This window comes from Acanthopagrus latus, chromosome 4, assembly GCF_904848185.1.
Source record: "Acanthopagrus latus isolate v.2019 chromosome 4, fAcaLat1.1, whole genome shotgun sequence".
In the NCBI taxonomy this organism is placed as follows: Eukaryota; Metazoa; Chordata; class Actinopteri; order Spariformes; family Sparidae; genus Acanthopagrus; species Acanthopagrus latus.
The window spans coordinates 9,560,841-9,583,693 of NC_051042.1; the positions used below are offsets into that span (position 1 = coordinate 9,560,841).

Below are 22,853 nucleotides of genomic sequence, written 5' to 3' on the forward strand. Positions count from 1 at the left end.
GATATTAAAATGGAAATTTGGCCAATATTTTTGTGACCATAATTGACAAACTGTCAAGCTACAATGACAACAACAGTGAGGTGCTCAGGGCTGAAATGACAGTTCACAAAGCCTTATTCCTATCCTTCATTACTGGTGCTACACTTGTCAAGGCTTCCCTTTTTGCACTGTACATTTAGTTCAGAATGATGATGGTAGCAAATTTACCCCTCAAAAGTGTCTTATTTGTAAAAGGAAGTGGAAAGAGACAGGAAACAGCAAGGCTCGCAGTTTTGCTTAATGTTATCTCAAGATCATGCGTTAATCATTTTGATATATATCTATGAACCATCCCATGTAATTAAAGGCTGTTGTAACCCCACAAATTAAAGAAGCTATGCTTTTTAGTATTTTAGGTAGCTAGCTCAAATTACCATAATATACATGTAACAGATAGATCTAGACTTTTTTTTTTATTATTCAAGAGGATGAAATACTGAGGGATGGCACATTGTATGTCGCTCACCTGGGTAGAGCAGGTCAGCTAGTGATCGGAAGGTCACTGGTTCAAATCCCAGCTCCAGGCTGAGCTGAGCTGCATGTCGAAGTGTCCCTGAGCAAGACACTGAACTCCAAATTGCTTCTGATGTGTGGCTGGCACCTTTCATGGCAGCCTCTGCCATCAGTGAGGGCCCTGCGATGAGCTGGCGACTTGCCCAGGGTGAACCCTGCCCTCACCCAGACACAGCTGGGATTGGCAATGGATGGATGGATGGATGGATGGATGGATGGATGGATGGATCATGGAGCAGGGATAACGGACCCAAATGCACGAGGTGAGAGTGTAATGACTGAGGTTGAATCAGATCACAGCAATACCAGGCACAGGCAAACACAGAGGAAGATCAGGGACACTGAACAGCATGATAACAGAAACTCTGGAATTGACTCAACGATAACTGATTAACGATTAGTTTGAGCTGCTATGGTTAGTTTTCATGGAAAATATCTGTTAGACTGAAATGTTACTCTGAACAAAAATATAAATGCAACACTTTTATTTTGAAATATAAGATATCTTTGACTTTTTTGTGCACACTAAAGGCTAATTTCTGTCAAACACTGAGCACAACTCTGTTGAAACGTTTGCTGAGCATTTCTCCATTCTTTGCATATCACTGATGATTTAGTGAAAGCAGAACAGGTTTAACTTTTGCCCTAAAGTGCCCTGAAAAGAAAGCAAAAGTACAAACATCACTTAATTACGAGAAAAAAGCAAAACCCCTCACAAACACTAACATTTCACTTCACAGAGATGATTCTATAATTACTCATAGAACAAAAGGCAGGATTTCCAAACTTGCAGGAGTGCAGAGCAAACCTGGTCCAACAGGCAACAGTTCAAACTAACAGAGGGAATCACTCTGCCAGTTTCACATGTGAACCTGAAAACATGCACTGATGGAATGTAACTGTAAGTACATTTACTCAAGTACTTTACTTCAGTACAGTTTTCAGGTACTTTGAGATACTACATTTTCTGCAAGTTCATACTTCCACTACATTTTGGAGACAGATATTGTACTTTTTTTTTACTCATTACATTAATTCAATAACTTTGGTTGCTAGTTACTTTCCATATTACATCAGAGCCAAATGAGTACAATTTAAATGAACATTTTAATTCATTAAAATTAATAAGATAATATAACATAATATATATAATATATTACTGTTGATACTTTTAAGTACTTTTAATATCAGATGCTGTAAAATAATTACTCAAATGTTGACCGCATGAGTGACAAAGTAATCAGTTTACATCATCTTTGATAAGTCTGACTCTTAGGTACTTCATACAATACTGTAACAGGCAGAGATTGCTGGGCACAGCAGTAAGTACAGCTGCTTCTACTGTATATCAAACTCCTGCTCACAAAGATTAGTGGGTCCACGAGAATTGTCATGTCTAACTTATCCTTGATCCTATACAGTCTTTTTATTTCTTCTCTTTGATGTGGGCAATGGTTGGGCATTTTTCTGCTGTTGCCTCTCCGCCATTCTTTACGATTTGAGTTTGAGCTTGAACCCATCTGACCAGGTAAGAGCAGGCACTGCCCAGTAGGCACTGCGCCGGGGAGGGGGGCTGCACAAGAGTGCACAAGAGTGATTGACAGGCAGTGGATTTTTACAGCTGACCTGTATCTTACTCTTCTGTCAGATGATAATGACAATTTTAGCAAATATAACAAAAAAATGTTACAGACTACAGCTTTAAAATCAGATTTTTGATCATCTTTGCCTGTTCATATCTGGTATTATTATCATTATTATTATTATTATTATTATTATTATTATAGATATATCTTTGGGCCTTTACAAGACTTTACTGATAGAACAGCTGAAGATACAACAGGAAACAGGCTGATAGAGAGGGGGAGCGACACACAGCACAGGGCCCCCAGGTCGGGACTCATTGGGCCGCTCTATCAACTGAGCCAAACAGCACCGCCATGTCTGATATTACTGTATCCACAACAACAACTACAGTGTCAGTAAATACTAATAAAATGTTGTTGTTGATGATAGATAGAATCACATTTTTTTTTAATTTACAATGCAGAGTCCAGTTACACCTAATATAGGCAACAGATATTACATTTGTTTTAGCTGTGATTATCAGTTATTGAAACTGGTCGTCATCATCTTCTGAGAGGAAGGGTCTCTGACGGAGGAGTCATTGTCAGACCGAGACTTGTGGGTCAGAGCCAGTGACCACAGGAACATAAAGACACCTGAGAAAAAGGAACAGAGGCCGTGAACTCTTCTAGAAAAGTGTAAAAACACAGTGAATACATTCTATAAGGATTGTACACATACTGACCCTGCAGGGAGTTTAGAATAGTGAATACGTAGATCCCAGAGAGGGAGATGTAAGTGGTGCTCGCTAAGCCCCAAGTTAAGCCCAGCACACAGCTGAGGCCCAGCACTGTGGCACAGTCCTTCCATAACCTGGTCCCTTTCTCTTTGTTCATCTTCTTCCACCTGCTCTCATTTACTCCACCTTCTTTCCTTAGTCCCCAGAGCCTAAACACCACCAGCCCCAGCATGCAGGAATTACACAGTATCACCAGGCACGGGAAGGCCACAGTGCTGATGTAGCTGACCACAAGCCTCTGTGGGAACTGGCTGCTCATCCAGCATCTGCAGGTTAATAAAAAAAGAAAAACAACAACATTTATTTATAACTTAATTTTTAATAACCGGCTTGTTAGTGTTGAATAAAGTAAAGCACAGACAAAATCACTAGATGTTTTGCTGAGAAGTCAAACCGTCTGTGTGGTCGAATATTCAAAATTCTAACAACGACTCTTGGTTCCTTACATCTCTGCTGTTGAGCTGTGGTTGTTCTCGGTCATCAATTTCAGACTGTATTTGCCATAAACACCTGAAATCCCACAAATCACTGCAGTCAGTGTGGGGAGACCTGCATGAAGACAAGAGAGATACAGAATTTGCCTCAAGATGCATATTTGATGGTCAGTAGGTGATTTGTTAAGTTTTAACAGGGGGGATGGCTCAATGCGAGCTTCACCCCGCCCCAACACACCTATGTACACCTCCCAAAGGTCACTGCCGCAGGACACCTTAACCATAACACTTCGAAGTCTACAGTTCTGTTTTATCCAGTTATCTTCCTTCTCTACCCACTACAACTGTCTCTTTATAACTGAATTAAAGCAATACACCTTTAAATTGTATGCAGTGGACTGACTTTATTCAGGCAGGGTTTTCTCATGCTTCTCACAGTACACTTCAGGCTGGCTCACTTTAAGTCACATGACCCCTTGGAATCTTTCACCATCTAAATTCCTTGAGGGACACACAATGAACATTGTGCAAAATATTAGAGCCCGAGGTCAATTTATTTGTAGGCTGATTTAACAGCCAATATTAGCCTATCACAGAAACATCGGTATCAGCGTATATATTGTCCGACATGAAGACCTTATATTTAAAAACTACAAATACAGAATGGAGAAAGTCTCTCCAGCAGCTGGTGTCAGGAAATGTAACAGCTTCCTCACTAATGGTTAAACTAAACACCAGCACAAAAATGACAATTAACATAAGCCACAAAATCAGATTTTTTCACATAATCCAAATATTCCGTTAAGACCAAAACCAACAATGAATGGATCCACTGAAAACAACAGTGACTAGGTCACAAAACATTGTTCTCCTAAAACAATTAAAAACACATCATTGGTGCAATATATCCCAACATGGCCAGTGTAGCTGATTTTGAGCAGATCTCACTTACACCAGCCTGCTTTAAGTACTCCATTCATATATCCACGGTACCAACAGATACACTACATCCTCCTGTTTGAAGAATGCTTGGTAAAGTCTAGAGCACCCAGCTGTTTCAGGAAATTATTTTACACATTTGTTAAGAACCACGGGGTGGGGGAAGTCAAAGTATTTAGAAACAGGCCATAAGAAACACATAAACATAACTAAATAACTTGATTGACAGTCATGTTCTTCAGACTGAATTTGTAACATGAATGTGCACTGTGTACATCATTTTGACTGGTTGGTTTTGAAGCCTACAACTTTTCTGCTGTATTTGACTTTTTCCTTAGTATTTCCAAACACAGCTGGCAGCTATTTTCAGTGACTATACGCTTGATGTGTAAATATGGAGCCTGGTTTGCCATATTGACTTGGAAAGTTGAAATATGTCTGTGTCGGTTACAGTTTGTTTCTACCATCAAGATATCAGTTGATTTTGTGCTTTAGTAGTGAATCTTTTGAAACAGACCACACGATGAATGTGGGGCTTTGAGATCTGCGGCTCTTTGCTTTCCTCTGTTGTTACTCACCCCATCCCACCAAGCAGAGTTTGAGCAAGTATCTCCTGACGTAGATGTTGAAGACTCTGACCAGGAGCAGGTAGAGGTGGAACCCTTCCAGAGCCATCCAGGTGAAGGTGGCCAGCAGGGACCAGTGTAAAAAGAGACCCAGACCCCTGCAAACCCAGCCCTCCTCCTTCTCTTTCATCAGCCAAACCCAGAAGCTGCACAGCAGGAAGCTGAGATGGAGGCAGAGCAGCGCGCCTGCTAGGTTCATATGCACGCCGATGGCCTTCTCTGGGCGCTTTTTTCTGAAAGAGAAACAACATATAGCGTATGATGATCAGTTTTGTAAAGCCTATTCAGCAGCACCTGTTCGACATCTGGCCATTTTGACACCTTGACCTGGCCTGGTAAGACGTCAGTGAAATGTATCTCACCCATTTGTCAGAGATGTCAGCAAAGGAAGTGGTGAGAGGGGGTTTAAGTCACGGCGCTGGTACATTGAGAAAGCACTGCTACTGAGAATTTAACAGTCTTAACTCTTACACAGTGTTTTAGAAGATAGCAGATTTTTCAGATAAGCTTGCTCAGTGTCAGTCTGTAAAAAGGAGAACTGTGCAACTTGCTGTTTAGCATCTGATAGGAAGTCACTCAACCACTTAGACTGTTGTTTGATCTACAGTGTCTCATGACATGATTATTTATGAAACAGAATTTCATTCCTTACATAAATATGATCTGCTCTGTGGTTTTATTTATACAGGAAGTAAACACTGTTGTTCTTTGAAATAAATCACAGAATTGCCGCAGTCCATTGTCTCAACAGAGAACAGCTGACTCTGTTACACTTACCATATGATATATGTACATTAAATATTTGACTAGAAAAAAATCAAGTCAAACAGAAAACTCACTGTAGGTAAACATAAATGATCAAGCTGATGATTGTGAAGAACACGGAGAGAGCTGATCCAATGTAGGTGATGTAGTTTAAGGCCACAGCGTTACGTTCATCCACCAATAATTCAGGGTTCTGGAACACAAAGAAATACAGAAAAAAATCAACTTAAAATGTATTTTAATTCCAGTCTCATCAGTGGACACTAGTTATTTTGTATTTGTAAGCTATGTACGGCTGTGTTCGGTGTGTCAATCTTTGCATACACATAATATATATCAATATAGAAAGCCTAGAATTGTTGAGCTACACAGCACAAACTCAGTTCAGAATGATAATAGCAGCAAATTTAACATAAAATGTTTGTTTCTGTAAAATAAAATGTACAGAGGCCAAAAATAACTGCTTGTAAATGATCTTTAAATCTCAAGATCACAAGATTATAGTTTTGTCATCTTGAGATGACGCTATACACAGCCTATGCCTCCACCAAGAAACCGCCACCAAAAAGCCACTCATAGCTACAAATAATGCTCAGAACAGCACCAAACTTAACCGACAGTACAAATTGTCTTCTAAACAGACATGAAAACATTCTTTACTGGCAAATTATTTGTATTTTTTAGTATTATTTAGCTTGTGACTGGCTGATCAAGAAAGTGTAGGAAGAAAGTTTACCACAAGCACAGCAAAGAAGCTCAAGTGGTTGCAGCTGCAAATAAATTCAGTTCCTGTGTTGTTGGTATCACAGCCATATCTGCTCCAATGACCTAAAAGCACAAATGTAATGGACAAATCTGAGTTGATCTTTTTTTATTTCAGAACAAAGATACTGAAGGCTGACTGTAATATGTCGCCCACCTGTTTCATGCTCTAGCTCTGACTCTTGCCAAAACACACAAGTCCCATTTTCCACCTAAAACATATAGACAGAATATCAGAATTACAGACAAACATGTTTTCCAAATATAATGCGAGCACATCTGTATCTGTGACTTTACCTGATTGTAAACAGAGTGTTGATAAAGTAGTGCTACTTAAGGTATGAAGATCAAAATAATCCAACAGCCTAAACTCTAACACAGTGTTTGAGAAAAAAAAAAACAAAACTTCACACAACACATTCTCCTTCTCAGCTTTTCGAATGAGAACGTGCACTGGTGCAATGATACATGTGCCAGCTTGTAAAGACGACATTTTGTTTTTTTTCCTCATCTGATCTGTGATTTTACCTGTTTTTTGTGATTGAAGATTAATGTGATGGGTTGTGGGAGGTTTCTAACAGGATTGTTTCCTGCTCTCACCACCAGGACAAGGCCTCCCATAACAGTGCCTCGCATGTGGTTAGGCTGGACTGGTAGAACTTTTCTTCCTCTTCCTCTTCCTGGAGGGGGGCTGGGCTGAAATTATAGACAGGGGTGTCAGAGGGGACACATGACATTAATGGGTAGAGCTTTATTGCAAGACATTTAAAAGCAGTATGAAACATGTTAGAAGTGTCTAGACTACCTAAGAATGTTAATAAAAAAAGAAAAACCTCATGAGTGTCTTATAATTGTTAATAATAGCATTAATGTAACACATTCACACAACACAAGTTTAACTAACTAACATATTATACCATTATTAAACCACTAAGCTTTTTGTTACTTTGGTATGATTGACACATACTCTATTATGCATTTGCTAGGAGTTAATTATGTACTTACACCTATTTACTATAGTTATAAATGTATTACAGTTTAGCTATTACCAATGCTAATATGGATTTATAAGGGCCCTATTGCCTATTAACTGATGCTTATTTCAAGGACATCAATATAAAGTCATACACATTATGGATTAATAAAGGATCATGTTAATAAGACATATACCAAATTGACTTCCAAAACATGTGGAAGAATTGGAACATGACCAACAATTTCCTCCTTGATTTACATAGTACACAAAGGCTGACTGTAAGCACGAGTTCATGGACATCAATGCAAATCAGTATGAGGGGCAAATGCTGCCGAGTATTATAATACAGAGAGAGCCAACTGGCTAACCAGTGTCAATGTATGATAATATTCAGATCCTCTATACATCCTCTTGGATCCTCTAGAGCATTTGAACATTTAGATCAGCTTTCTAAAAGCTAAAAATTCTCTGTGTTTCTACTTCCCTGTACCTACATTTGCAATATGATTGTTCTTAAATACATCAAGGGCAATAAAAGAGGGATTGCCTGGTCTCACTTAAAAGGACTCAGATTTTTGTACCTTTGGGTTGTCTTCGAAGAAATAGCTGTCGATCACAGTGGCCACCAGCAGTATCTTGTCCTCAGACCCAGCTCCTCTGCTCCTTTGGAGAGCTGAGGATGGGATGTGAACCCTGTGATCAAGAGTGGGATTCACTTCAACCTAAAAACCACATTTTCCAAAAAGAAAAAAAAATTCTTTCACCAAGGAAAAAACATGTACTTTCAACAACAACAACAGCGACAAAATAGAATTCCAAAACATAATCTTTAAGAACCTCACCTCTTGAAATGAGGTCACATTCTTTCGAATGAAGTGACTGACCATCAAACTTCTTGTGTTACTTTGGTTACAAGTTGCAATTCTGTCCTCATAACACCTACCAACACACAATTTGCATATTCAATACAATACAATAACTACATTATTATAACTACTTTAATGTGTATGTATGTATGTATGTATGTATGTATGTATGTATGTATGTATGTATGTATGTATATATACAGTATATATATACAGTATATACACACACACACACACACACACACACACACACACACACACACACACACACACACACACACATATATATATAAAAAATCAAAGATTATCACTATGTATATGTATATAGTGATAATCTTCGACCTGCACATCAAATTTTTGTTTATATACTTATTGTTTTGTGTCAGGGTCTGTCAATCATGTCAAAGCTATCCCATCATTCATAAGACAGCAGAGCACAACCACACTTATCATTAGTGTATGAGAAAGAATTGATGTGTTCACAAAACCAATTGTGATATCTACAGCGCCACCTTAATATCCACTCTATGAGTTACCTGGTCCAGGCTACAGCCATTCCTTTGCATTCGGCGATGACATTTTCACAGATGTCTGTCTGAGTGACTGAGAAAGAAAATGAGAGAGTCAAAAATAGTGTACATTGATGGAGACGCCTGGTGTGAGATTGACATTGAATAAGACAAAACATTTAAGAGACAGTTGTCACTACAGACAGACATGAGCGTTTGAGCACCACTAACTGTGAGAAACGCTTTTTACTGTTGCACAACTAGTTTGGTAAGAGTCCCTAATGTCGGGTGACAGAGGACCAGGAGTGACTTTATTTTCGTCTTGATTTGGTGATCTTCGACCTTGATATATTAATAGAGAAAACAGCATTCACGTCATAAGCAAATGGATATGATAAACAAACAGTAACCACAATGAGCAACTCACCACCAGCACGGGTCTGAGATAACCAGGTGAGTGTGATGAAAAAACGAGTAATCCACATCGTGCCTCACTGTTCTTCAACCCAGATGTTATAGTGAATGAACCGCATAGTTCTGCTGGTTGAAGATTTGCTTAATGAGGCGAGAAGGAAGTTTCACATCTGTCATCTCACATGTACCTCATGGTGGTGGTGGAGTGGGGGTGGATGGCTCATAGGGACAGGAAGTGATTCATATGACAGGAGTTTCTTTCTTGTCTTTTAATAATACTTTCTTTAAGCTGCTGTAGTTAGAAAATCTATCTGACATACTTATTTGCTAAAGATAGAATGAAATGTCACATTGTGGATTAATACATTATTGTCAAATCTATATTGGTAAAGTTATGACTGAAAAACAGGAAATCAATAATCCAACACTTACAATAAGACTCTAACTGTTCAAAGAGAGAAGTTATTTGAATATCTTACTAGACTTAGACGTAGACAAACGAACTTTGAGAAAAGAGGAAGTCTACAAATGTCACTGTTAACCAGCAGACGAAAGACAAAAAATACAAGTCACAATGATCAACAAGTCAAGTGACACAAGTGGAAGCGAAACTTAGACCTGCACAACATACAATTTTCTCAAACTGGCAGAACAGATGGGGAAATGAAAATAAATAATTCGATGACGTGACATCAGTGATTCATAACAACTCATACAACTTCAATGATTGGCACCATGAGACCATTGTTCTACACTGATAGATGATAACTTTATTCAAAAATACATGTACAGCATGCAGTAGCAAACTGATTTATCTTAATGACAGTATTGACTTTAAGCTGACAGACCTAAAGCTAATGTTTGTGTTTATGTTAGGACAGTTTTAAAGGTACAGAGAAACAGAAACCTAGCTAGTTACAGGATGGTTATATGTGTGAGTTAGAGCTGCTATGGGTACAGGAAGTGGCATTGCTGTCAGTGATGTGCACTTTATCGTCTTGACCACTGGCAGGAAAGTGGATCTAATCAGATTTGGTTGCTGAAGTCTTGCCAGGAGATGAACTCATTCTGACCTCCATATCTCTCTTCCTCTGCTTCTTGGCTGACAGACAGATCCACAGAAAGATAAAGAACCCTTGACAGAGAGACAGCATGAATTGAATTTGGATCTTGTCAAAGGTAAAATTAGTAAACAAACTGAAGAGGTAAAACATTTTTAACAGAGACAGACATGACTGCAGACCTTGTGTGGAGTTGAGGATGCAGAAAAGATAGAGAATGGGGTAGTTGACGTATCCTGAACCCAGGAAGGCCAGGCCCCAGGTGGTCCCCATCAAGCAGGTAAGACCTAACATGGTGAGGCCACTCCTGCAGGACTCCCTGAACCTCTGTGGATCTCCCCGAGTCTTTCCCTCAGCCTTGCCGCCAAGATTTGAGTTGCTCCTGAATGCCTGTTTCATCTTACAGATGCTAGAGGCCACTGTCATCAATATGCCAGTGTTGAAGATGAATATAAGGGTGAAATACACCAAGGTCAGGGAGTAGAAGAAGGACTCATCTGTGATCCAGCAGCTGTAAGACAGGCAGTAAACCCAATGGACAGTCAGAATACAGTTTGACAACATGGAAGAAAAGACTATCCATTTATACAAGATAAATAAATAACTGTCTTTGAAAAGAACAGAAACACTGTCTCATATTTAAAGTTTCAATCCTTAAGATTTTCATGAAATTAAATTCTGGGTTTGAAATTTTCAATAGTTGGCATTCAATGTATTTACATTTTTAATTACCTCTGTATCAAATAGTTAGTGGCAGAGTCCGCCATTTCCTTGCTGGATTGAGTTAGCTTTCACTTGCATTAATATTTTTTGTTACAGTAAATCACACTTGATGTTACAGCCAGTGCTTACAGGTGTTGTCAAATGAACCAATATTATGATTTTATCCCAATTTTATCTTATGTATATTTATATGTACGGATGGTGTTATGTGGGAATAAATGAGTGCATTCATATACTGATCTGATGTACTGTATGTATGTATTAATGCACGTACCTATGTTTGTATTTATAAATGTATGTGTGTATTTGCATGTATGTTTGTATGAATGTATGAATGCAGGTATGTATGTATGTATGTACGTACGTACGTACGTATGTTTGTATGTATTTATGTATGTATGAATTAATGTTTTTTTTTTCTAAATGCAAGTATGTATATATTTATGTATCTATGTATGATGTGTATGTATATATGTATGTATGTACGTGGGTATGTATGTATATTTGTATTTGTAAATGTATGTATGTGTGTATGAATATATGAATTGTCAAAATAGTTGAGATCCATTTACTCCTGTCTAATATAAATACCAGTATGTACACACATGGAGACAGTATCAGAAACGTTGAGAGTCATACACTCCTGCCGGACACAAATACAAGAAAGGGACATTATACATAGTCCTGAGATAATTCTGAAACATATCAAAACTGCCTGCTGCATGGTGTTTGCCATAAATTCATTGGAAAGTGTTACAGCATTACATTAAAGGTGTGTTGAAATCGGAAGTGAAGAGGAAATGGCAACATGGTGTATCTTTGAAAAAGAGGAAGTTTTACACTCAAGGCTCTGTCTGTCATTCTGTCTCTGCTGATCATTCTTGAATAAGTATCAACTTTGCAAAGTTAAAGGAGATGTAAGGTGTAACCATGATGTATTCAAGTTTAGAGATCTAATGAAAATTGCTAAGGAACTCACTGTTGAGCTGAGGTCATGTGAAAGTGTTAAAGAACTGATCAGGTCGACATGAGGCCAATAGGAAGTGTCAAAATCTGATCACACTTTGGGCACAGGCACACACCGTGACCGATCATTGCAAGCCGTGGCAGCCATTTTTCAAAATGGCCACCACTGACTACCATTTGTTTATGGACATCGACCTAATTATATGCAATATACAAAACTTTATTACAATTACAATGTTTATGGTCCTGGTCACTTGGAAGCTGGTGATTAAATACACTAACATAAATAATAAATGGCACTATCAGACTCCAATCTTTCACAATCACAATTTATTCTTAGTGGTCGACCAGCGGCCTATCCAATATGGTCAAACTTTGGGATCCATTTATTGGGACAGCTATTTCTCACCAAAGGTCTCTGTACATTCCAATATTTAAAGCAACATTACAATCTACCTGGTTATTCCTTTTTTCTTTATCTGCAGCTCCGTACTGCGTTGAAGACCTATGGGGTCCTGTGGAGCTCTGAGCGCTCTAAACATGAACTGACAAAACAACTGCACAATACCACCAGCACCAGAGGAAGCATATCAGCATTGTATTCCAAAATTTTGCAGGCCAAACCAATCACGATCTAAACATCCTGGCAGAATGATTATGGCTTCATTACTTCTGCAGTAGCATGGGATACAGTGTGGAAAAATGTTATTCAAGCGTCAAAAAATCCCAGTCACCAAACCATACACTTAAAAATTGTACACAGAACTTACCTTACTCCCAAACTCAGACACCTAATGAAACTAGAAACGCCTCTGCCAACTCCTCACGCAAGGTACTATAGGTACTTTTACACATATGTTTTAGGAATGCCCTGGAGTACAGTTTGGTCTCAAGTGACGAAATACTTATCTAAAATTCTTAACAAGGTGGTCCCTTGCTGTCCTGTACTATGTTTATCAAATGATAATTCTCAATTCCCTATGTCAATACATGATAAGAGAATTTGGATTTCTGGCCATGCTGCAAAGGAAATGCTGGTAGTACGGTGAAAACCACCACATACTCTTTCATTAGATCACTGGTGGCACCTCCTGTTGGACATTTTAACTCTGGAGCTCTTAGTTGCACAGTCTCATGGTGCAACGGACAAAACCCTAAAATCTTGGTCAGAAGCTATTGCAGAAACAAAAAAAAAAAAAACAGTGTTCAAAGGTATGGGAAATACATTTAACTAACAAGATCATCAACATCATATTCTATACCATGCTAATAAGAAAATTAAACTGAATACTGTTGTCAGTGGCGGCCATTCTTAAAATGGCCACCATGGCTGCCATGTTGAAAATTCACAATGGCCCAACATTTTGTGCTAAAGCCGTATGAAAACAGCCAAAACCCTACAATACAAACATAATTGTATGAATGATTATCATGTATGAAGGACATAAATGCAATACTTCCCATGCTCTGTGATTGCATGTGATCAGATTGGGATGTTTTTTTTTAATGCTTTGGATTCATGGTGGTAAATTTGATCGTTTCTATTACCCCACCAAATACATGACAACGGAAATAATCAGTTTAATTAATCTAAACACAGTTGAGATTTGCTTACATGGCGCTAGTTTGGTCGGTGTTGGCCATGCTCACTTGTGTAACTCCATAGAACTGTTTGAAGTCCTTCAGTCCCAGAGAGACTGCCACGATTACACCAGGGATCCCTGAGAAACACATGTAAAGACAAACACACACACACACAGCTTGTTAATTATAAGGAATCACATCAAGATATCTATGGCGACACTACAATGTACTCCAGTTTGATAGTAGGATCACAAATCTAAAAATAAAAAGGTAGTGATCATCAGATTTTTAGGGATATTTACTAAGTGTTGAGTACCCTTGAAAGAAGTTAAACAATTACATATGAAGGTTAAAGTCCAGCTATCCTCTAGGCTTTCAGCTCAGTGGATTTCCATTCCTTTATTAGTCATTCTGAAAAACCAAATATGTTCTTGGGGCTTCCTGTCCTTATTCTAGGTTACACTGCTGTCATCATGTGAGTCATCACACAAAACACCAGCATGCACCATATACAGTAGATGCTCTTGCAGTACTCACCCCATCCAGCCAGAGACAACTTGATCAGGTAGTGTTTGTAGTAGGTGTTAAACACCTTTATCAGCAGCAGATAGAGGTGAAGTGCCTCTATAGCCATCCAAGTGAAACAGCAGAGCAAGGAGTAATGCATAAATGCCGCGATAAACACACACACCCAGTCTGGCTTCACCGTCGCCCCCCACTCGGTCAGTAGGAAGGTTGTATTGAGCAGTAACAGGGCCCCACTCAGAGATACATGGATAGAGATGGAGTAATCCATTTTGTGTTTCCTGCAGGAGGGAAAGAATGGAAACAGCGCATATGACAAGAATACCGGCACAGGCAAGATCAGTGTTTTATGATAATCGGTAAGGTTGTGTTTGGTGCTTTATGTGCCTCTGCGTATAGACAACACTGAGACTACCAGCAGTACTAGAAGTGTTTCACTGATGTCTGATGTCAGTACCATTTTTTGGACATCAGCTATCATCTGGTCTGAAAAAAAAAGCTTAGAATACATGTATACATACCGAGTGAAGACATACATCACAAGGGACAAAGCAGTGAAGAGGGCAGACAGGCTGCAGCCTACGTAACTGATGTATGACAGTATTTTCCAGTGGATTCCAGAAATTTCTTCTCTGATCTATCGAAAAAATTGAACAGTGGTTACAAAACAGAATAAAGATGATGAAAGATGACATGATAATCTTCTGTGTTTATGTCTTGTATGAAAGATGCCAAATTAACAAAGCCTTGACTCATTGGTAAATATTTGATCAGGAACAAGTCAGTCAAATCAAGTGTGTCTCCTTACCAGTAGGACAGCAAATGGTGTTGCATGGTTACAGTTGCAAATAATGTCAGTCTGATTATTGTTGGTCATGTTGAGCGTCTCACATCCATCAGTTTTCCACCAATTTCCTGGAACTAGCAGGGAAACATCACAGTTTAGTTAATTTAATCAGGCAATTCTACTAATTGCCTTTTTGACAATTCTCTAGATGGACAAGGTATACAATAGGCATATCAGTAGACTATAAACAATCGCACACAGAACTTTTCATGTGAAAAAAGGAATGGTGTGAAACTTATTTTATCATCTAGTGCAACCTTGACACATGGAAATAAATACTCCACCTTCTGTCATTATATTTCTCTTGTCATGCAAATTAAAATGTTCTCCTTTCATAAAGTAATATGATATATGGCATAATTCACCCTATATCAAGAGTGATCCTGCAATTATGTTACCTTGAAGGCATCATTTGATTGTAACATACATACATGCTTGGATATTTGGAGATATAAGTTTATGACAATGAAATAACATTTGTATATGTACATATATGAAAAATGGTCATGCTTTGATTTTTTTTTTATATGGTAGTATATGCTGCAGCCATACATGTTAACAATATGTAAATAATATGTAAGGACATGTCTTTAACATATATGAAATACCAATAACAGAATTAGTAAATGTACATGTATGTACATGTACATGAATGATGCATTTTCCATGACATTCTATTCATGTGTATATAGCCGATGTGCACATTTGTACAAATACATATATGTCATATGTATAAATGATAATATACAGTGTGTGACACATGCCAAAATATGTTGCTTATATACATAAACATACATATTTGAATGGGCTGGACATATATCAATGTATTTATGAAATTGTTTCAGTTTCTCTTAGGTTTCATAAATGATTTGTACACCGTTTGACTTTAAATTGACATGTTATTATAGATCATCTATGGCTGATAAAACAGTGATATGCTACACATGATTGTGAACCTGTTTTAAGATGTATTATTTGCATTCATTTTGTTAAAATTGACAACGTTTAAGGGATCAAGTGAGGTTCCATGTCTTTTTTAAGTTGTAAGCAGGTGAAGGTCCTCTATGACTTATGTCAAAGTGTGAAAACACTCAGTCCATGTAGAAATGCAAAAAGCCCATCCTCATCCTCACTGTGCCCTCAAATGAGGTGTAAGGTCTTACAACCTGTAGGGTTGGAATGTCACACAAATACAGTCGCCGCCAGTTTAGCCCCCCCAAGATCCAGCTGGGGTTGGTGGTTTCAAAAACACCGGCAGAACTGATATGAAAACGCAGTGGATGGTGCCTACTCAGGCTTGCGATAGCTGACCAATTAGAGCAGGTTGGGATTTTGAGGGGTCCTAAGAGACCTTAAAGGTGCATGTTGCACCACATTATGCAATAATGTAACTTATCACATTATAACGTGATACTCATTTTTTGTTTTTGTTTTCTGATATGGCAGCATACCCTTCGGTACTTCCATATATATAAGTCTACTACAGTTCTGAAGGTATAATGTTTTTTTTCCTAATTAAGACATCCATTTTGGTGGTTTATTATATAATGCACCAAATTATTAGATTTCCTTGACAAAAAAAGTGCAACACCTGCATTTTGTAATTACTGATGCAATATGTAAGAACTTATTACAAATTGCAGCAAAGTTTATTATATATTGCATTCAAGAATTTTATTACAAAATGTGGCAGATTATTACATAATGAATTAAAAATGTGTTACATAACATAATGGGGCATTATTACATGATGTAATACTACTTGGTGCATTATGTAATAAACCACCAAAATGGATAATTAGGTAAAAACATTGCAACATCAGAACAACATTGACTTTAAGCATACCAGCATGAATCGTAAATATGAATTAATTTTAAAACCTTTTGGAAGACATACACACATACACTCTGGATTATGTTGCAAATATTAGACTCACTAAGTGCACTAAGTAGTTTCGGGAAGAGATAGATTTTCAAAGATTAATTTCTTTTCAAACTTTCTTCATATTCATGACTGAATAAACAAATTGATCTTAAAGATCAGAACAGTATGAAGTAATTTCCAGCAACAAACTTACAGTAAGAATGTTTTTGTCTCTTTCCATGGCGGTGTTGTTGCGGGCAGCTGCAACTTATATGAACAAATTGCCAAAAATATATTAACCTGGCCAGGCCACCTCAATGACTAGCATATTATGGGACCTTTATATTTTCTTTAATTTGTCACTGAGTGATAAATGTGATAAAAATGATAAATAGTAACTACCATGCAATTTTAGTGTTTTGCTGTTTATACTGTAAGCTAAAACTAATAAACACCTACCCGTTAGATCATGTTCATCAAAGTAGTGACACTGAAGCCTTGAGTCATTCTGTAAAACAACAAACATTTGGAGTTATGTTAAAAAATACAAGAAGCTGCCCAGCCAAAAGAAGAAGTCAACAAAGCCCGCCTTATCTAGGGTGGTTAAAATAAAACCCCAGTGGCATAAGGTTGTTGCAAAATTTTGTAAAATCAGTTCTCTTCACCCACATTCCCAAAAAGTTGTGACACTTCAAAAGGCAAATGAAAACAGAAAGCAATCATTTGCAAATAATCTGTGTTGATGTAGTAAATACATAGCGCTTTAGATTTGATTAATATTGACATGGAGTTTGATGAACTGCAGATCTGAAATTGCAACGAGTGAAAGTGCACAGATTGCACACACACTGAGCTGTAACTAACTTTAAACCACATTTACCAATGGCCAACTCTTTAAAATGCTGCTATGCATCATAAAATGGCATGGCATGCATGCAAAAATAGACTTACACCCATGTTTGTGTGTTGGAGAATTCTGAAGATCATCTTGATTGGGTTCTTGAGATTATGGAGACGTTCCCCCATTACCTCTATCCTGACAACCATCGATGAGATAACTCCATCACCAAACTAATGAGGAGACAGTTTCAGTGCAGTCATCAAGAAAAACACAGAGCACTATAAAATATATATTCCATGCTAAATATAAATGTAAATTAGAGATTGTATCATGACAGTTTGAATGCGTATTGGAGTAAACTGGATAAAGGATATACTTGGAACTGGCTGTGCCGCATGTAGCTGACCAAACCAATGATGCTCTTTTTCTTCAGGGCCTCCACAGGCAACCAAATGTCAGGGATGGTTGACTTGTTCTGAGGCAGCAGCTAACAGTGGGAATGAAAAAAATGTCAAAGTAAAGAAGTTTGTGGTTTGCAATTAAAGGGTAGCTACACCACATTTTACACATTAAAGTGTGTTTACAGGTCTTGGGGACTACTACTGCATATGTGAAGAAAGTAATATTAAGCCTTTTGTGGCTCCAGGGGAAGCTGAATGTGATCTGATACATTGCCTCCAGTGACAACGCTCAGTGGCTTAGGTGCATTATGGGTAATAAAGGTGCCGGGTTCTGGAAAGGAAGAAGAATGCGTAGAATAAAAAAGTTGTATCTCTGGTCCTACTATATCGATTTTCATCAAATGTTTTTTAACTGCCACAATGAGTCCAACAGCATCGTAGGAGTGCAATGCTAGACCAGTGGACTGTTTTTTAAAACCTGGTGCCTAAATTACCCACAATGAGACCACTGGGTGACATCACCGAAGGCAATTTATCAGATTACATGAATTTTCTTCTGCTGCCACAAATAGCTTTGTATTACTATTTTCACACATCAGACCTGATGTGTAAAATTGGTGGAGCTACCCTTTAAAACAAAACTGACATAGCACAGCCAAAAATTATGACAGCACCATTTAGCATCCCACACAACTTGTGTACCTGTGGAGCTTCCATCGCTATCAAGGAGTTGGTTTCCAGAGAACTGTGGTTAGCCTCGCTGACGCTGACCACATTCAGAGACAGGACCCTCAGGTTATAGTGTTTGGAGCCTCCAGCTTCTAGCCGGGTTGCTTCCACGATGTTATGGATTATCTGCCTTTCCACACTGCACAGAGACAATGGGAAGGAATTCATTTGGAGTTGAAATGTTAATTTCTCTTCACCATCTTCTCATCATCACAGTTTGACGATTTACAGAGGTTATAAGTTATATATTTAAAGATACATTTTTAGAATGTTATTCAATGTCAAACAGTTTCCTCATGTTCCTTGTGATTTTCTCATTGGGTGCTTTCGATTCTGCTAATAAAGCCTCTTCTCGCCTTTCGGCTGCTGACCCAGAGACTGATCAAGTTTGGCTATTATCGAGGATGCATTTAAATTCAAGACAGAGGAGAGAAGAGGCTTCTGTTCTGCCAGTAAAAAAACATATTTCACCAGTGACACTGGTGTTACAATGTATCTATAAACTGTAATGTATGTCAGGTGCCCTCAAGTGGGCTGTGAGAGTACTGCAGGTCTAGAGGTATTTAAAATGTCGATATCTAATAAAACAAGGGAGTTAAATCACGTTATTCTTCATTTATTTGAGCCTTTGTATCTAGTTTTGTGTTAAAGTGTTTTTCCCTGTCTGTTTTTATAAGTAGGCAATCTACCAACTTCAACCTGCAGTACTGGGTGTCATTGTAGGATACACAATTAGAATGTATTCTTCTTCTTATTATTATTATCATTATTATATTTATTAATTGTTTCATGTATTGTATTAATTCTCTATTTGCGCTGCACTGCTTCAGGCCAGTGTTCAGAATGAATTGTTCCTGAGCTGACAAAAAAAATAGGACAAATTCTTCATCTTAGTCTCCTGTGTTGGTCAGAGTTGTGATTAGATGTTTGGGTGGGCCCACGATGAAGACACTAAATCTATCATGTTTTTGACCTCTGATATCTGACAGCAGGAGAAGAAACCAATAGTGAGAGATGTATCTTTTTTTTTTTTTTCCATCCTCCATTCACCCTCTGGGAACCACTGACAGACCAACATTGCCGTGCTGCTTGCGTGTATAAAGGCGGTTTCAGAGAAAACAGTGTGATGTCATATGAAAGTCTATGGAGCAGCAGACAGAGGAGCACCTGCTACAGGTGTGAAACTTACGTGATAAAGGCTGCGCTGACTTCATAGCTGCTACTGAAGAGCTGTGGACATGAATCCCGTACAGAGTGGATAAATATCATTTCCTTTTGATAAAAGCTCCCACCATCCAGTTGAGTAATCAGTGGTACAATAATGTTTGCCTTGCAGGGGTATAGAGTGCATTTTCCTCCATCTGAAAAGTGCGAGAGGAATCAGACTTGAGATGCAGACACAAAGCAAAACCACCCTGTTTTTGGAGATAGTAGCTGTGGATAGATATTAGTCAGAATCTCAACAACATTCATGTCTGATCAATATCATATGTGCTTCTGTCTGTGGGGACTGCACTGCAGTTTCTGAGACCTGTATGTACAGAGTCAACGGTCTATTCGAGGTATGGTACACTTACTTTCAGAAAAGCTGTAGACGATCTTGTCACTAAGGTTATTCACATCAGCCTCGAAGTTAACAGATGAGCCACTGAACCACGCCATGATGTTGAACTCAACACAGTGAAAGAAACACTGAAGATCTCCCACCACACATCTGACATTACCAGAGAGGTCATCTACGATGTCAACCCCCGTCATCTTAGCATGAATGACATTATTAGAAATGTCGAGATGAACTGAAGACAGAAAGAGAAGGAAGAGGCACAAATGCAATATACTGTATCTGACATGTCTGCAGTCACAGTCTTAAATCATGCTTTACTAGATGTTTTATTGTGAAATTAAGAAAATGTAGAAAATGTATTCCAAGTCGTCACAAAAAATCTAGTATGAGTTGATTTAGTTTTTTTTTGAGTTAAAGGTGCACAATGTAGTTTTGGGGAACAACAATTTAGTGAGAGGACACAGAACTTCATTGGCTGATTCTTTTCTGCTTAAACACACTAAATAAACAAACACTTTTTTATATGTGGTGGACCCTGCCACCTTTCTCAAACAGTGTTCTTGGGACCCTCTTTTTCCCCCAACAACAGCTTGTTTATTCACTGACAGAAAAATACACATTTCTGAGTTTGTATCAGTTCCTAATTAATATTGTAATTATTACAGAGCTTGAATTTCTTCTCCAAAAAGACACAGTGGTTCTTTCATTAATAGTTTAGTAGATATGTTATGGTAAGGAATATCTAGAATTCAAAGCAGGAAATACAAGTTTGGCATTTCCAGATTTTTTTCTTCTTCTTCTTCTTCTTCTTCGAGAGAAGCCAATTTACTTCTAACTTTTGTCTATCAGTGTTTTATAACACACCGATTTAAATACAGGTGGATGGTTTAAATACTATTTACATCCCTAATCACATTATTCATTCTTACATTCAGAGTGTTAAACATTGCTCTCAGATGTGGTTGAATCCTGCTTGAATCCAAGCTTCTTTATTTCAACAGAAAGGTCACAAGAAATTCAGCTGCATATGTTCTCACTGGAAATCTAGCTTATCATGATTTTTTCTCAGTTAATGTGTGAGGAGTTTTAGTGGTCTCTCGGTTTAAGTGGAATTACAGCACTTTTGTCACCTTCGCTGAGTAAAGTTACAAGCTCTACTGTTTTTCCTTTCCTTTTTTTCTCATCTAACCAGTTCTCGGCCAGTTCTGTTGTGTGCTGTTTCACTGCTGTTATGACTGACGTAGGCTGACCGGATAATAGTTGTTTTTTGTTTTCAGGTACCTTGTTTTAGTTTTGGATTAGTAAAAATGTATATCACAATTGGCTTCAAATAAACACATTACAATATCTGTCTTACCTTTGTCAGCCAGGGTTTCTTGGAGCAGCATGAAGAGCAGTAAGGGGACCATTGTATTTCCACTGAACATGTGACGGATGAAATAAATCATTTTTGTCGCAGATATGTGCAGTTTATCTCAGCTGTGAGATGCTGATAACAATAAAGCATCAAGTGTCCAAACGTTTTGTAAGTAACAGGAAATTTAATATACACAAATATTACTGTCCAGCTCCCAAAGTCAGAAAAAAAAACCCTAAACAAAAAAAAAACAAAAACAAAAACATTTTAATATTCAAAAAGTCACAGAAGTTTTGGTTATTTCCTGTCTTTCTAACTCCAAGTAATCTAGTCCACTCCTGAATAACACAGACAAAAATGGGCGAAATTCTCTGGATGGTAAAACGAAATGTTAAACAAGCAAAACTTTGACATACTTGCAATGGATTTAGACCATATCATTGACCAAATAGCAGAAAATCTGTCGTACAGCTCCAACTAAAGGAAAATCTTAAGTCCATGATCAAGATTCCATCCAAATCATTGTCAATAAAACTAATCAAAATGTCTAATTTTAAACCTTTAACAATTACTCAGTCATAAATTTCACAAGATGATCACAGAAACACCCAGTGTACACCCCAATAATTAAAAAAAAGACAACATTTACAAACATTTACATTGTTGCTCGGTGAACATAGAGTTGTTCCCTTCTTACCTCTGAGGTGACCCAGATGAAACAGAGCACTGAGCTGTGCTGGTTGTGTCACTTCATGATTGGGAACTTAAAGTAAAATACAATCATTCTTGTGTTTGATCTGGTGGAGGTATTTGTTTTATGCAAATAGTAGTTTTTTTTATCACTGCAAAACAAAATGAGTGCAGGTAAGTTTGTTAATGTTTACAGGAGAGGAACTGATGTCCCAGTCAAAACTCCACTATTACAGCAAGCCAGGTCTGTCAACAGAGATGTCATATATTCTACAATAACATCACGGTTTGGAAAAACACATAAGATGATAAAGTTCCATGCTGTTTGCATTAGGTATATTAACTTTGGTGAATTATTTATGGTTAACAAACTGCACTGCAAACATTCAAATACACACACACACACACACACACTGGGATTGTGGAAAATATATGAAATATTTAGGATATATACATGATGAAAACACTGAAGAGCTGCTATGTACACAAGTTA

At 37.9% G+C, this 22,853-nt stretch overlaps 2 protein-coding genes across 3 annotated transcripts; both read right to left on the reverse strand.

Annotated features, from left to right (window-relative positions):
- Positions 1–1,020: 1,020 nt before the first annotated feature.
- LOC119018199 (adhesion G-protein coupled receptor G1-like) lies at positions 1,021–9,410 on the reverse strand. Of its 2 annotated transcripts, XM_037095690.1 has the most exons (12): positions 9,222–9,410; positions 8,822–8,888; positions 8,262–8,358; positions 8,001–8,141; positions 6,972–7,139; positions 6,601–6,655; positions 6,418–6,509; positions 5,756–5,874; positions 4,869–5,149; positions 3,364–3,466; positions 2,864–3,183; positions 1,021–2,774 (listed from the first exon to the last, which is right to left on the reverse strand). In XM_037095690.1, the coding sequence occupies exons 1-12, from the start codon at positions 9,277–9,279 to the stop codon at positions 2,659–2,661; spliced, it is 1,617 nt and encodes a 538-aa protein (XP_036951585.1). In that variant the 5' UTR covers positions 9,280–9,410; the 3' UTR covers positions 1,021–2,658. The 2 variants fall into 2 exon arrangements, with proteins under 2 accessions (XP_036951585.1, XP_036951586.1); XM_037095691.1 differs by lacking the exon at positions 8,262–8,358 and having other exon boundaries at positions 9,222–9,358.
- A 148-nt stretch (positions 9,411–9,558) lies between these two features.
- LOC119018197 (adhesion G-protein coupled receptor G2) lies at positions 9,559–22,407 on the reverse strand. The gene is made up of 14 exons (XM_037095686.1): positions 22,368–22,407; positions 21,671–21,732; positions 20,327–20,545; positions 19,939–20,110; positions 18,723–18,888; positions 17,996–18,106; positions 17,730–17,849; positions 17,238–17,286; positions 14,876–14,988; positions 14,589–14,704; positions 14,080–14,348; positions 13,574–13,679; positions 10,452–10,780; positions 9,559–10,343 (listed from the first exon to the last, which is right to left on the reverse strand). Exons 2-14 carry the CDS (start codon positions 21,720–21,722, stop codon positions 10,231–10,233), a joined length of 1,935 nt encoding a protein of 644 aa, XP_036951581.1. The 5' UTR covers positions 21,723–21,732; positions 22,368–22,407; the 3' UTR covers positions 9,559–10,230.
- Between the last annotated feature and the right edge of the window lie 446 nt (positions 22,408–22,853).

What these genes read in the sequence shown, in the direction of transcription:
- LOC119018197 (XM_037095686.1), bottom strand. Translation starts at nt 21,722, where the DNA reads ATGGTCCCCTTACTGCTCTTCATGCTGCTCCAAGAAACCCTGGCTGAC. An exon ending in TAGCGATGGAAGCTCCACAG is followed by an intron (nt 18,107 to 18,722) that starts GTACACAAGTTG and finishes TCCCACTGTTAG; the next exon opens with CTGCTGCCTCAGAACAAGTC. An exon ending in GTGATGTATGTCTTCACTCG is followed by an intron (nt 14,349 to 14,588) that starts GTATGTATACAT and finishes TCCCTCCTGCAG; the next exon opens with GAAACACAAAATGGATTACT.
- LOC119018199 (XM_037095690.1), bottom strand. Translation starts at nt 9,279, where the DNA reads ATGTGGATTACTCGTTTTTTCATCACACTCACCTGGTTATCTCAGACC. An exon ending in ATGTGACCTCATTTCAAGAG is followed by an intron (nt 8,142 to 8,261) that starts GTGAGGTTCTTA and finishes TGTGGTTTTTAG; the next exon opens with GTTGAAGTGAATCCCACTCT. An exon ending in TATTCTAAACTCCCTGCAGG is followed by an intron (nt 2,775 to 2,863) that starts GTCAGTATGTGT and finishes CCTTTTTCTCAG; the next exon opens with GTGTCTTTATGTTCCTGTGG.